The 14,375-nt window shown below is 42.5% G+C and overlaps 1 protein-coding gene across 10 annotated transcripts in view; it reads right to left on the bottom strand.

Moving 5' to 3' along the window:
* Positions 1-14,375, bottom strand: part of ARHGEF9 (Cdc42 guanine nucleotide exchange factor 9) — a 282,117-nt gene that overhangs the window by 31,029 nt on the left and 236,713 nt on the right. For all 10 annotated transcript variants that reach the window (XM_081846906.1, XM_081846904.1, XM_081846907.1 and 7 more), the window contains 2 exons: positions 12,332-12,564; positions 4,965-5,094 (listed from right to left, as the gene is read on the bottom strand). In XM_081846906.1, the coding sequence (XP_081703032.1) occupies positions 4,965-5,094; positions 12,332-12,564 (363 nt within the window). The remainder of the gene's footprint in view (positions 1-4,964; positions 5,095-12,331; positions 12,565-14,375) is intronic.

The raw sequence follows: 14,375 nt of genomic DNA, 5'->3' as shown, positions 1-14,375 counted from the left end.
CTATCCCATAAAAAAAAATCTGCCCTCTCCAGCTCCTCTGATGATAGTGGCAGCAGGAAAAAAGTGTGGGAAACCCAGCTAAAGTAGACACAGTGGGTCACAACCAAGTAGCTCCTACACAACATTGCATGGCTGACAATTGCAAAGACCACCAGGGGCATTGGTAGAGTTGTGTGTGTGTCCCAGACCGGGATCTCTTTCCCCTTCCCCTTTGAAGCATAAAAATGTAACAACAACAACAACTGAGTGAATGGATTCAATTCCCCGGAAAAGAGACGGAGGGTTTTTCATTTATTAAAAAAAGAACAATTGGATTTGATTTGTCTACAAGAAACACATGTGATAAGGCTTCACAGGAAGGTATTGAGCAATAAAAGATTGGGACATGAATTTATTTCATCAGACAAAGTTAAGAAAAGTGGAGTAGTACTTTATGCAAAGGAGAGCCTATCACTGAAATTTTTATTTAAAGATGATCAAGGAAGATTTGTTGCAATTGAAATTCAATCACAAGGAGAGAAATTTCTGATAGTAGGCATCTATGCACCAAACGAGGGGAAATCGGAATTTTTCAAGAAGTTACATGAAACTCTGATGGACTATTTGGATTATAATATGATTTTGATGGGAGACATGAATGGAGTGGTGTCTACAAATATGGACAAGGCACAGAGACAGGTAGTTACCAAAGATGGCAGACTACCAAAAACCTTTTTTGACATGACTGACAATATGGATTTAGTTGATATTTGGAGAATGAAGAACCCCTTGGGAAGAGAGGGAACCTTCTTCTCTGAGGCCAAAATGGCATGGACAAGAATTGACCAAATCTGGGTAACTAGAGGGCTGGCTCCGAAGACTAGAAAAGTGGAAATCTGTCCTAAAACTTGCTCCGACCACAATGCTGTGAAGATGGAAATGAAACTAACACCAATTGGTTCCTTTAGATGGAGGATGAATGACACTTTGTTTAGGAATGAAGAAGTGACTAAGAAGGCCAAAAAAAACTTGAGAGACTACTTTGAGATAAATATGAACACCACTCTTGAAAAAAGAGTAATCTGGGATGCAAGTAAAGCAGTTATGAGAGGATTAATTGCAGAATGCAATTAAGAAGAGAGCTCAAAAAGAAAGGATTAGTTGCAGTTTCTGGGTTACCTTCAAAGGTAGTCCCATGTAGAACGGATTGCAGTAGTCCAAGCAGGAGATAACTAGGGCATGCACCACTCTGGCAAGACAGTCCACAGGCAGGTAGGGTCTCAGCCTGCGTACCAGATGGAGACATCTGCCCTGGACACATATGCATATATATTTGCCTATGCAAATTGCATACAAACCAATGCAGTGAGCCTGTGCTCCAGGTGTTTATAGAGGTTCAAAATACTTCTATTTGCCCACCTCTAAACTCTCTCTATGCTTCGAGGGAGCTGTGAGGCAGTTCATTAAATTAGGGTATGGATCAAGTTGTTAAGTTCCTTCGTGTTCCTTGTTCTCAGTTTTTTAATCACTCTGGACATACCCTTCTTTTGCCTCTGCACTCAATTCCTCTTAATTTCCTATGTTCAAATGAATGGATGGGTTGCCTGTTCAGGAAGCAAAGGGGTTGACAGGTGCAATACAGACCTGCAAGGGTAGGCAAACAGTTGCTGTTAATGCCATTGCATTATTATCCCTACAAATTAATTTCAATGCAAAGGAAACACAATGCAAAATGTGAGGGGATGTAATTAATTATGGAAAATTAGCAAAATGAATGCAAGAACAACAGTGAATGCCAATCGTTTTCATTGTATTGATCTCTGTTCTGAACAGGAGACAAATAAGTCAACCTTGGCAATTTCCAATCCCCTTTCCATTTTTGTCAGAATTCTCCCACATTCTTAACTGCACAACAGCCCTCAATTCATTTTCAAGGCATTACCCTTCAGCTTGGCCACCCTTGTGGCAAATTGATCAGTTCCTCAGGCAATTGAACATTCCTTGCAAACAAGCACCTGCTCAGCCAATTAATACAAGAAGTTTAATAGCCACAACAGCACTACAGTACTCTCATCTAAATGGTTGGTATGCTTGGAGTGCTTTCATCTTCAAACAGGTTACAGTTTTCTTTTTTAAAGTGACTTGTGTTTGGGCAGCCTCCCGAATGATTTGGAAAATTAATGTAAAAAAGAAAATCCCAAGGAGAGAAAATTGGCAGATAGCCACAGTTTGCTAAAAGTGAATGCCTCAAAGTAGTAATGGTGGTGGAATAAAAATAGCAATCGATCCAAGACAGAGGTCATATTATCCTTCCACCCATACATGAATATTAAGCATCTTGAGGCTGAAATGTTCCTACACTGAGATTTATTTATTTTTTACAGCATGAGGATCCTTACAAATGAGTCACATGAGATCACAGGCAGGCATCAAAATACAGGGAAGTCACATCTGAGGCTATATTGCCTCCCAAGCAACTGCTTTTGAACACAAACAGTAATTCCAGGGGTAGCCAATGTTGTGCCCTCCAGAAGTTGCTGGACTACAACTCAGCTGGGGATGATAGGAACTGTAGTTCAGCACCATGTTGGCTACCCCTGCAATAACCCACAATCAATCTGTTGCAAACTGGTTTAACACTTGCGAGTTTTCTTTCCAAGTTATACTTCCACTCATCAAAGTGACTCCCAGTGAGAATCAAAAAGGCTTTTGTTGGGACTGCACTGCTTTAAAAAAAACAAAAAAGGAAGGCTATTGGCCCTACATCTACTCCCCCATTTTTCCTACATGAAATCTGTGAGCCTGACTTCCACAAAGAGCCCTAAGAAGAGAGCGAGAGCAAGAGGCCTTGAAGGAGCTGCCACAGGTACCTGGAGAGAACTGAGCAGGCACAGGGGCCACTTGTACACAACCTCTTCCACTCTGGTGAGATGGCTTGTATTTCTATTTAAGTGATAGCGATAGCTGCATATATACATGCAAAGCAACCTATGCAATTTCATGAAAAGTGTGTTCTGTTTTATTCTCCTTTTGGGGTTTGTGTGTGTGATGCATTAAGTGGCCACCGTGTGTGTGTCTGTGTGTGAGAGAGAGAGAGAGAGAGAGATGCAGGATTCAGCTAACACACACTAGCTCTTATTTAATCAGATTGCTTTGTTGCATATTTTAAGTATCAAAGCTTATATTTTAATGGGTTTGTTTTATTGGGTGTTTATAGTCACATGCTTGTGTGGTCTGTTTTCTATACTTGAAACCTGCTAACAAGCCTATATTGGCATCAGATGGCATATAATATAAATATATAAATCATTTTACTAACCAAACTCCTCATGACCGGTTAAATCTCTCTGGTGGTCTATCTCCACACTGTGGCAAAATAGCATTTGAGAGGTTAGGTGTGTCTCATTTTATCCTGGGACAGAACCTGCCTCCTAGCAACTCCCTTAATCCCAGCAGAAAATTTTAAGGAATCTGATCATTCCTTTCATTTGCCCACACAGTTATTAAATATAATTGGCTATGACAACCCACATAATTTCTTTACTTCACAGCTCATGGCAGCTTAAATGTGTCTGCTGAGAAATCCCCTGATGCTTTTTGTGTTGGGAGAGATTAAAGAGTTAAAATGGACTGCCAGATCTACTATGCCACAGTAACCATGGTGATAGCACGGACATTATAATAATCTTTTCTACCTGGTCATTATAACAACTGTATAACAATATGCAAGAACTGAGACCTGGTTTGCTTATTTTCTTCTTTCCTTCTGCATTGTCTCTATTAAATTGCATGCTATTTTAAATTCATTTATGTTCTTATTTTAAGATGTTTATACCACCCTTTGTAATATATATCCCTGGGCAGTTTACAATACAAATTAAAAATGGTAAATACAGTAAGACAAAAGCAAGTGTAAATGGAAAAAGCATTATAACATTTTTAAATGACTTGGTAAGCGACTGTGTAGAGAATAGCAAAGTATTTGCCTGGTGCCTTAAAGATAACAGAGAAGAAACCAGATGTGCATTTCTTTGAAGAGGGGCCTCCATAGCTAGGCACCACAGGTGAAAAAGCCTGATCCTGCTTCCACCATCCACCTTATATCTGATGGCAAGGGTACCTGGAGAAGGACCTCAGTAGAAAATTGTAGCATGTGGGCATGTTGAAACGAGGGTAGGTACCTGGGGCCACAAGCTTTAATTTGCTCAGTACATTGGCAGAACATTAGTATGTAAGTGCAGTAAGTTAATAAACCCATCAATCAATCAATCAATCAATCAATCAATCAGTGTGTCAGTTTCCTAGCCGTTCCTACACAGAAGTAACATTAGCAGTCAAAACAGAGTCAGTCCAAGACATTTGGCTGCCGGGGGCAAAGGATAAGATGCCCTCCCCATTTTGCATAGAGAAGTCAGCTCTATGGGGACTTCACTCTTTCTTTAGCACCGGCAATGGGACAGCATCCTCCATTGCACCCAAAGGCAGCAAGCTAGTTTAAGGGACACAGAGCAGATTGGGTGGCCTGCTGCATGCCCCTCAACATGTGTCACCTGAAAGGGCTCTCTCACTCTGCCTAATGGTAAGGCCAGCCCGGAGCCCAAGGAAATGGAATATACTAAACAGATATAACAAACTGGCGTTTCAAATGAGTATCCCAAGGCAGCCCCCATGCATTGCAGTAATCTAACTTTGAGGCTGCCAGAGCATGTGGACAAGCTATCTAAACTCCATCAAGAGTTGCAGCTGGAAATCAACAGGCAAAATAGTGCTTTATACTACAGAGGTAGCTTGGACCTCTCAAGGTAAGCCCTAAGAGTCTTTCGGTGAGAACATTACAGGCTGCGTTTGTCACAGAGAACCTCCTACAAATGCAACCTCCCAGGTAAAAGTGCAATAACTGTTTGCCCAGAACATAAGACACTGGATCTGATCTGGAGCATCACACTGAACGATGGAAGAAAATTACTGTTCCGTGTGCAACATACCTCCCAGTCCAGAACTGAGGCCTGCCACTGAGCAATCTTGTCAATGTTTTCCAGTCTCCTTTTCCTCTCGTTTATCTGCTGAGTCACATTCCGCATAACGGCAAGAGCTGCAGCCACATACCTGTAATCACTATGCAGAAGGGGGGGGGGAGGGAGAGAGAAACCAGCCTGAGAAATGCAAATGGAAATTTTAGTAAGATACTCATTGGTAAGCTGCCTTAGACCAGGCCGGGTTATTGGTTCATCATAGAACCCGAGAGTTGGAAGGGACCCCATAAGTCTACTCTGCCAGGCAGTGACCCTCTAGGGTCTTAGGAAGGGGTCATCCCCATCATCTCCTACCCAATTCTTTCAACTGCATTGAAACTGGGACCTCCTGTATGCAAAATATGTGCTATTACAAAGAGCCATGGACTCTTCCCCCATCCACTTTAGGCTGCCTTCACTTGCTCATTCCACACATGCAGTTACTCCCTGGCTCCAAGCAGAATTTTCTACCTAGCTGTGGTCTCATTATTCATTAGAATATCAAATCCAGAGCTCCATGGCTGGAGCCAGGAGAGAATACACAGTGCGTAAGTGGCCTTGCAGCCCCTGAAGACAGAAGGAGGCCAGTCAGTTCAACTGTGCTGTAAGAGGTTTTTTTGTGGCCACAGAGTGATTCAAGGAGTGCCATATGGCATCCTTCTCTGCCCTTTTAGCCCAGGCAGTGTTGGCTCTCACTGTTGATGGCCTGTGAGCTCTCTAAGCAAATCAGAGGGGGATTTTTCTGCTTTCTGGATGTGTGTATGTGTGTGTGTATGTGCATGCACATGTGCGTCATGACACAGAAAGAAAATAGCCTCCTGCCAGGGCCAGCAAGGACAATGAGCAGTCTTTTGAAAAAGTGATGTTGGAATCAATGCTATTGATTTCTGCCTTATGCTTTACTTTCCATTCCAAGAAACCTTAATGTTCATCACAATTGGAGAGCCAGACAGGGCCAGCTGCCATCTCAGTGTCATCATAAATTTATGATTAACTCGGGACTTACTATTGACTGCTGACTAATGAGAAAAATGAAGAAGCCTGCTGAGCGTATTTGTGTCCTGGTTGAGGCTGCACAGTTGCGCTGGCTGGAGACAACAGGAGGTGTAGTGCAAAATATCTGGAGGGCACCAGGTTGGTGAAGGCGCTCTGCAGAGTCAGTTTCCTTGTTGAGCAAGAGGACTGGAGGTGTACAGCTGTGGTTCTGAAGTATAGCCCTTTCCCCACTAGGGATGAGCATATAAGTATATTCCCAGTTCATTTTGGATGTCTTCATTCATAAATCCACCCTGTCCCATTTCTGTTTTGTTTTTTTTAAAAAAATAATATTTATTACTTTTCCAACAATTTAAACACTACAAAAAAAGAACAATACAATACAATACAATACAATACAATACAATACAATACAATACAATACAATACAATACAATACAATACAATACAATACAGTACAGTACAGTACAATACACAAACACTACATAACACTAACACATTAAACTAACAAAACAAAAACAATTTAAAGCACATCAAATAATTTCAATATCTTATCTTTCATTCGCTTATTTCCACGACCTCCTCACACCTCCCTTTTTGTATTCCACTTCTGTTAATTGTTTCAGCAATTCCTTTCCATCTTCCTCTGTTTTCTATCCTATAATTATCTTAGCACATTCTAACCTTATTTTCCCTTTACTACTCTATTAATCTGTTTATACTTAATTCCTTATAACATTTCTACTAAAGCCATATAACTTCATTCCAACATTTTTCTAACATTCATCTTTAATACTCTATTAATCTATTTATACTTAATTCCTTATAACATTTCTACTAAAGCCATATAACTTCATTCCAACATTTTTCTAACATTCATTAAATTTACAGTATTTCCGTAAATAATCTTTAAACTTTTTCCAGTCTTCTTCCACCGACTCTTCTCCCTGGTCTCGGATTCTGCCAGTCATTTCCGCCAGTTCCGTATAGTCCGTGTAGTCCATCAACTTCATCCTGGTGATCTTATATCCTATGCTCTTGGTTCTTTTCCAAGTCCCTTCTGCAGATCTTCTTCATATTTATACAAAAACTTTACTTTATCTTCTACTGATCTTATTTTTATTTTCCTTCCTTTGAAACTGAAGGATAGACCTTGGGGAAACTCCCACCTAAAGATGATTTTGTTCCTTCTCAGCAGGGCAACAATATCTCCGTACTTAGGCCTAAAATCCACAAGATATTTCGGGACGTCTTTAAAAATGTCCACTCTTGACTGTTGTACTTCTAGGTTCTTCTGGTAATGCCAACCCAAGATTCTATCTCTCTCTTCTTTAATTCGAAGGGTGATCAAGCAGTCTCTTAATCTATTCTTCTCTTTTTTCCCTCCTCTTCCAAGTCTGAAGGCCCTCACAATTCTAAACTCTTCTTGGCCCAAGTCCAAGTCCCAAAAGTCAGCAGATTCCTGTATGAGAAAATCTGTCAAGCTTTCCTTCTCCAATTCAGGTAGGGCTCTGATCCTCAAATTCGTCTGTTTTTCTTTAAGTTCAATCATAACAAGCGTCAACTTATGTTCATCAAGTTGCCTCTGTAAGGTTGGGACTCTCTCTCTCTCTCAAGTTGTGTTACTTTACATTCAGCAGCAACGGCTTTCTCCCTGGCTTCCTCCGCAGTCTGCCGTATCAAAGTAGATTCCTGTATCAATTTCTGGATAGTTTCTGTATTGGTATTCACCTTTTGTCCCAAATTATTTATACTTTCTGTATTTAAGTCGATTTTAGTAGTTGCAGCATCCACTTTCACATTTATCGCGTCTGTTTTCTTGTTAAGCTGTTCCAGTGAATCATTTATCTTATTTAATGCAGCCACTAAGGCTTCTTCTGTCGACATTCCTCTTGATTTTGAGTGTACTGATGCAAAAGCAGCAGCAGAAGAGGCAGAGGGGCCTGATGTTGAGCCTCTCCTGGATTGCTGCCAAGTCCTCCCAGACCTTAATGTTTTTTCAGCAATTGACTGGTCTGTTTTTTCCTTTACATTTGCCATAACACTTAAAAAATTCAAGGTCAGTCCCAGAGTCTCACAGTTCTTTATCTTGCAGCTGGAAATTCCCCTAGCCCAGCTCTTGTAAAGCAACCAGTTTCAAAGGCTTCCACTAGGGGGAAACAGTTTCTATTTATATTAATCAGTAATGTCCTCTTTTAAACACAGTTTCCAACAATCCCAAGTTAGTTTCAATTTTCAGTTACTTTTACTCCTTTTTAAAAGCAGCTGGAGACAATAGAAACAATGTATTTCTCTTATTTAGCTAGCTGTCAATGAACATTCTAAACACTGTCAATAAGCATTCCAAAAGACGTCAGTCCTGCTAGCAGCCCGTTTCCAGAGTCAGAGCAGCAGTATTTTAGCTCTCTTCGCTCTCTCCTGCAGGCATACTCAATACACAACTTTCCCCCCTCTTCTCTTGCCTCCAAGGGGGGGTTTAATGTTCTTTACCAGTGGAAATTTAGTCCTTTACTAAATTTCCAAGGCTTTCCAAGACTTCAGCTTGCAGCCTCATTGCTTCAGTCTTTTTACAAAAGGGGAAGGCGGACTTCCTGTATTGAACCTCCCCATTACAATGCCAAATTAAACTTTTTAAAAATCCAATTCTCCCGCTTCAGCTCTACTCACGGGTAATTACTTTAAAATCAAATTGTCCACAGGAAAAAGTCAGCGCTCTCCGGCAACAGCTATGTGGCTTCGCTCCGTGGAAGAAGCAGACGATTTGAAGCACCGCGCCGCTCACCCCACGTCGCTCTGGACCCCCGAAGCCGGGTTTCCCCGCGAGTAGGGGAGGCGCAAAAGGTGCCAGCCGAATCCCACGCTCACAGGCTTCTCCCGCCTGTGATTTTTTGCGAGTTTCCGCCTTCGCCGTGGCGGCCAGACCCAGATTCCCACGGGGCAAATTCCTCCCGCTCAGAGGAATTCTGCCATTACCGGAGGCACCAACTTGGAAGTCACCCTGTCCCATTTCTGCTTCAATTTGCAAATTGGCTTTTACACCACACAAAGCTTCACATTGTTTAGTGTGTGTGTGTGTTTTACAAAATTACGTATTTTATATGTGCCATGAGTTCCATGGGGATGTCATGGAGCAGATGGCCAGATCCTGAGGAGGAATGGGGAGAATTTTCAGAGATATGAAAACCCAATGAATAGCTGGATCTGCACATTGATGCAAGAGGCATAGATCAGGTTGGTTTGTATCAAAGTCAGCCTGAATTCTTCAAGCACCTTTATCTCTGAGCCCCTCATCACTTGACACCACATGGCAGCATTTCCATCAGAATCTAAAATGAGGGTACTGGCAGAATTAATCTGTCAATTTTGGTTTTCTCTCTTATTTTTCCAAGTTCAATTCTTATCCAGAAGAGGGTTTTTAAAAAAAGTCATCATGAAAATTCATCAGTATTTTAGTGTGAATTTCTCCTTATATGCATAGTTTTGTAAACAAAATATAGGCATATCCCCCTGATATGTGTGATACATGTATATTTGCACACATTTCTTGACTGGAGAACAGCACTGCAAAATATGGAAAAGTGCAGCTTTTGAAAGGCAACCATGTATCTATTTTCATTTGTTTTGGAATGGGTGAATATTAGGGAGTTCGTCTTTAAATGCAAACGGAACCCATTTTCTCTTCTATCCTCACTAGCAGCATCCTCAGTGCATCTTGACACCTGCCCTGTGCAGAATGTTCCCATGTATTCAGCTTTAAAATGAGTTGCTCATTTTAGCACAGAGTTTACTCTGGCCTCCTACAAGCACCTGGTGTGTTCCCACTCTTCATTATGTCAGATAAAAAGTACGCCAGTTCCTGCTATTTATTTATGGTTTTGTTGCAGCCACCCATGCTGCTTTTGCATGTGGAAGAATGTGTTTGTTCAGTGGAGGCAAGGAGATGTGTAAGATGGCAACTGGACAGACACTCAGTTCTGAGCACAGTCAGGCTCAGATCCCTGTGGCTGGAGAGGCTGCAGGTTGCAGAGGAGAAAAGCAAAACTGGAAACTGAGGCCAATGGCAGAAGCCAGGGGCAAAGGTTTGATGGATGTGAAGTACAACTAAGCAGAAAAGAGACTGGCAGGCAGAAGGCAAAAACCAACAGGAGGAAGTTGCAGGTGGCATCTGGCTGGGCAGAAAAGCATCCTAGTGGCTTCACTCAGTGATAGACAGCCCAAGCTGAGGCCACATGCACACCATACATTTAAAGCACACAGGATTCCCCCAAAGAATCCTGGGATCTGCCCACCGTTGTTGTAGCTCTGTGAGCAGCAAACTCCACTTCTCATGATTCTTTGGGGGAAGTCATGTGCTTTAAATGGCATGAATCCGGCTTGAGAGTGTGGTAGGCTTTGTAGCTATACAGCAGGGGTGGCTAATACTCTCTGAGTGTTGTGGAACATCTGCTCCCATTATCCCTACACAGCTAGTGTTAAGACAAAAGTGTGTGCCACTATGTGGGCAAATGCTTCTGTGCCACATGCTCACAGATCCGCTGATCCGCCAAATCAGTTTGGACCAAATTGTGCATACCTATAGTATGCAGCAGGGAACATCAGAGTCAAGGGCCAAATATGTCCCTCCAGGCCTCTCTATCCGGTCCTCAGTACAGTCGTACCTTGGATCCCGAACGCTTTGGTATTTGAATGTTTTGGCTCCCGAACGCCGCAAACACAGAAGTGAGTGTTCTGGTTTGCGAATGTTCTTTGGAACCCGAATGTCCAGTGCAGCTTCTGCAGCTTCCGAACGTTTTGGAAGTCGAATGGAACGGATTCTGTTTGACTTCCAAAGTACCACTGTATTGTCCCCAAGCTGCACCCCTCCCCAGCCTCCCTTACACTCTCCTAGCTGGAATGTGTCCTTGAACCTGATGGTGCTTCTTGCTTTCCCAGATGGGGGATAGATGGTGGTGCATAGAAAACAGTCCAGTGAACAAATGTATAATTTACATCAATTGCTCCACCCACTGCTGCCTCTAGCCCTGACCACCACTGGCATGTGGCCCCTGGAAGTCATTCCCAAAAGGGAATGTGGCCCTTGGGTTCAGATTCCCCACCCCTGCCTTGTGTGCTGCTGCCCTTGTTCAGCCTCACTGGCTGACATTGGTGGAGGGTTGGGGAAGGAAACGGAGCATGATGACATCACTTTTGGTATTTTTAGCTGTCAGCAGGAGAGAGAGCCAAAGGGGAGGCGATCCTGGGCTGCTGATCTCAATGGCAGCGACGGATGCTCAACGTCTAATTCCAGCCTAATTCACTCATTTTATTAGAGGTGTCATCATGACCGAGGTCCCCTCCCCTCCCCACCTCCCCTCCATTCATTAATAAAATGAACGTTTAGAAAGAGAATCTGCAGCTTCGGCTGAACCAGCAAAAACACACAGATGAAAACCATCAGAGGAGAGGGAGGGAAGGCATTTGGTCAGGCCTTATACCTTAATGCCATGAAATTGCTCCTTGGCTTTAGGTGGACAGGCATTGAGTTGTTCGCAATGCTTAAGCAGGGAACATGGATGAGGCTCTCTGCCAGCCCATCCTATGCTAATTGGGGTTTCAATAACCAGAAATCTGGCTTCCAATTCAATGCCTTAGACGGCATCTTGTACAGTAAATGTGCATGGCTTGAAGAACAAAGCATTGTTGCTATTTATTTCCATTAGCTAAAGGTAGCTAATGGAAATAAATGGCATTAAAAGTCTTGATTGCCTAGATGGACACCAGAAAGGACCGTCTGGTATGGTCCTTGCTCTACAAACCCTTCATTGTGGGAGACACAGAGATGTCCCTGAAATTATTTAAACAGCCTACCTGATGCTGCTGGTTCAGATCAGGGATGGGGAACCTGCCTGGCCAGAGGGCTGGATCATCGTCTGTCCCCACCCCTTCTGTTTCTCATATGCAGACTATGAGTACAGTTGCTTATTCTAGTCAAAATAGCAGCATCCATGCACCATCATGCGGTATAAGGAAGCTTGGGAGGATCCCAAGGTTTGCAGGAATAATAGTAATAGTAGTATAATGACAACAACAATTCCCATCTTCCCTGATCAGTGGCCATCCTGGGGCTAATGGGTGTTATAGCAGTTGTACTATCTTCCTCAAAAGCTTAGGGCAAATCAAATTAACTATTTCTAAAATCATTTAAACTCCTTTGGGAGGACTTCCAAAAGATGCTCAGCCTAAGGAACTTGTCAAATCTCTGAAGTTCCATGGGTGATAGGCAGGCAGGGGCTGAGAGCAACTCCTATTGTCCTCCTTCTACCAGATCCCTATTTTAAAGAATCCAAACCCAAACACCAGTGTACCTGTGGTCCTGTGCAGTGTACTTCAGCAGCTCTGCCAGCTGCAGTGGGTATTTGCAGATCTTCTGCACCGGTGTCAGAAGGAAACCATCAATGGCAATGTCAATCATCTGCTGCAAGAGGCGGCATGCTTCAAAGAAGTGCTGGTATCTGCCATCTTTCATTAGTTTGGATAGCTCCATGCACGCATCCAAGTGATTGTTGCAGTACTCTGAGTAGATCCAGAATCCATCTTGCTGCAAGGGGTGGGAGCAGGAAAGTGCGGGGGGGGGGGGAGGAAAGAAAGAAGTGTGTGAAAAACATCACAAACCATCAGCTACTCACCTAGAAATAGACCAATCAGTTTATTTTCAGTCTATCTCAGTTTTGCATACATTCGTTTGCAAGTCCACTCTGTCTTGCTGTTGCATCAATCCACAAAAACATTGCATTTTTTTAATAAAAAAAATCCATTTCTACTTGCAGGGAGCTATTATTAATTTATTGGACATATTATCTATATAGATATTCATATTTGCAATTTCATAAAAACACCAATGTGATTTATAACAATTGTATCTATACCATGGGTAGGCAAACTAAGGCCAAGGAGCCGGAGCCGGCCCAATCGCCTTCTAAATCCAGCCCACGGACGGTCCAGGAATCAGCGTGTTTTTACATGAGTAGAATGTGTCCTTTCATTTAAAATGCATCTCTGGGTTATTTGTGGGGCATAGGAATTCATTCATTTTTTCCCCTTCTAAATATAGTCTGGCCCCCCATAAGGTCTGAGGGACAGTGGACTGGCCCCCTGCTGAAAAAGTTTGCTGACCCTTGATCTATACATTGTAAGAGGTATTTTACATATTAGTCATTTAATGCAGGATATGTGACTTTTGAAAACATGCAGGGTAAAAATAGCACAGCATAAAGCCAAAACAATACAGAGGGGGCTGGGCAGGGATGTGTGAAAAATGCCCTGGGGAAAAGGTGTTTTAACACTTTCAACCCTAGCACTGCTCCTCTGGTCTGCTTTGGGGCTCCTCTGAATCTGATTTGATGCAAAGGAGATGAACGGGAAACCTGTGGTCCTCCAGATGTTACTAGAGTACAACTCTCTTACCATCGGCCACCCTGATAGGAGCTGATGAAACATTCAGAGCAGCTTACATGATATCCTTATCTGGGCATAAGTGCTGAAATTCCTGAGTATGCCATTCCTGAAATTCCATCATCCTTACTACACAAGCTCTAAATTCTGGCTTATTTGTATTTGTATTCTATTTTCCTTCAACAAGGTCAAGGTGGCGTGAATGTTTCTTCTCCTGCCTGTTTTATCCTCACAAAATTCACGTAAGGTAGATTAGCCTAAGAGACAGCGACAAGCCCAAGGCCATTAAGTGGGCTTCGTAACTGAGTGGGGATTTGAACTTTGGCCTCCAATATTCAATGCCAGGGCTAATTTTTGTAAAACCTTCTTGACCTAGGAGAATATATACTATACTTCACCGATTTCTCCCTCGTCTGTGGAAAATGGGCAGAGCTGTCAGTTTTGGCTTCTTCTAGTTGTTTTTACAACCTAAATGTGAGTTCTCCATATTTCTGCACCAGTTTGTGATTTCCTTTTCAAAAGCCCTCTTGAAAATTCATCAGCAGTTCTCAAATTTTTGCAAGTAATTTTCCCTGATGCATTTTTGAATGATGTTGCATCCTAAGAAATGCATCCTTATGCACAGTTAGCCCTAATCTCTGTGCAAACTTAGCCTTAACATTTTTGTACACACCTTTTAGCTGGAGAATTGCATTACAATATTCAATGAATTTTGGAAGGACAGTCATGTTGCTGTTTGCATGTGAATTAGGTATGCAGTAAAATGCTAAACCAAACCAAATTTCTCCTCCACCCCCCTCCCCTCAGCTTCCTTTTTTACGTGGTTCTGCCAACAAGGTTTCTTTACCCTCTTCTATTGGAAACCGACAGCTGAAGTTAAACTTTCTGACCTTTGTGGCAAGAGCTCTGCTTGGAGCAAAGCCATTACATCCACAGATGGATTTTGACAGTTTCCAG

This window comes from Podarcis erhardii (genome assembly GCF_964252035.2).
Source record: "Podarcis erhardii genome assembly, chromosome: Z".
In the NCBI taxonomy this organism is placed as follows: Eukaryota; Metazoa; Chordata; class Lepidosauria; order Squamata; family Lacertidae; genus Podarcis; species Podarcis erhardii.
Note: the sequence above shows the minus strand (reverse complement) of the source record. Positions and strands in the feature narration are given on the sequence as shown.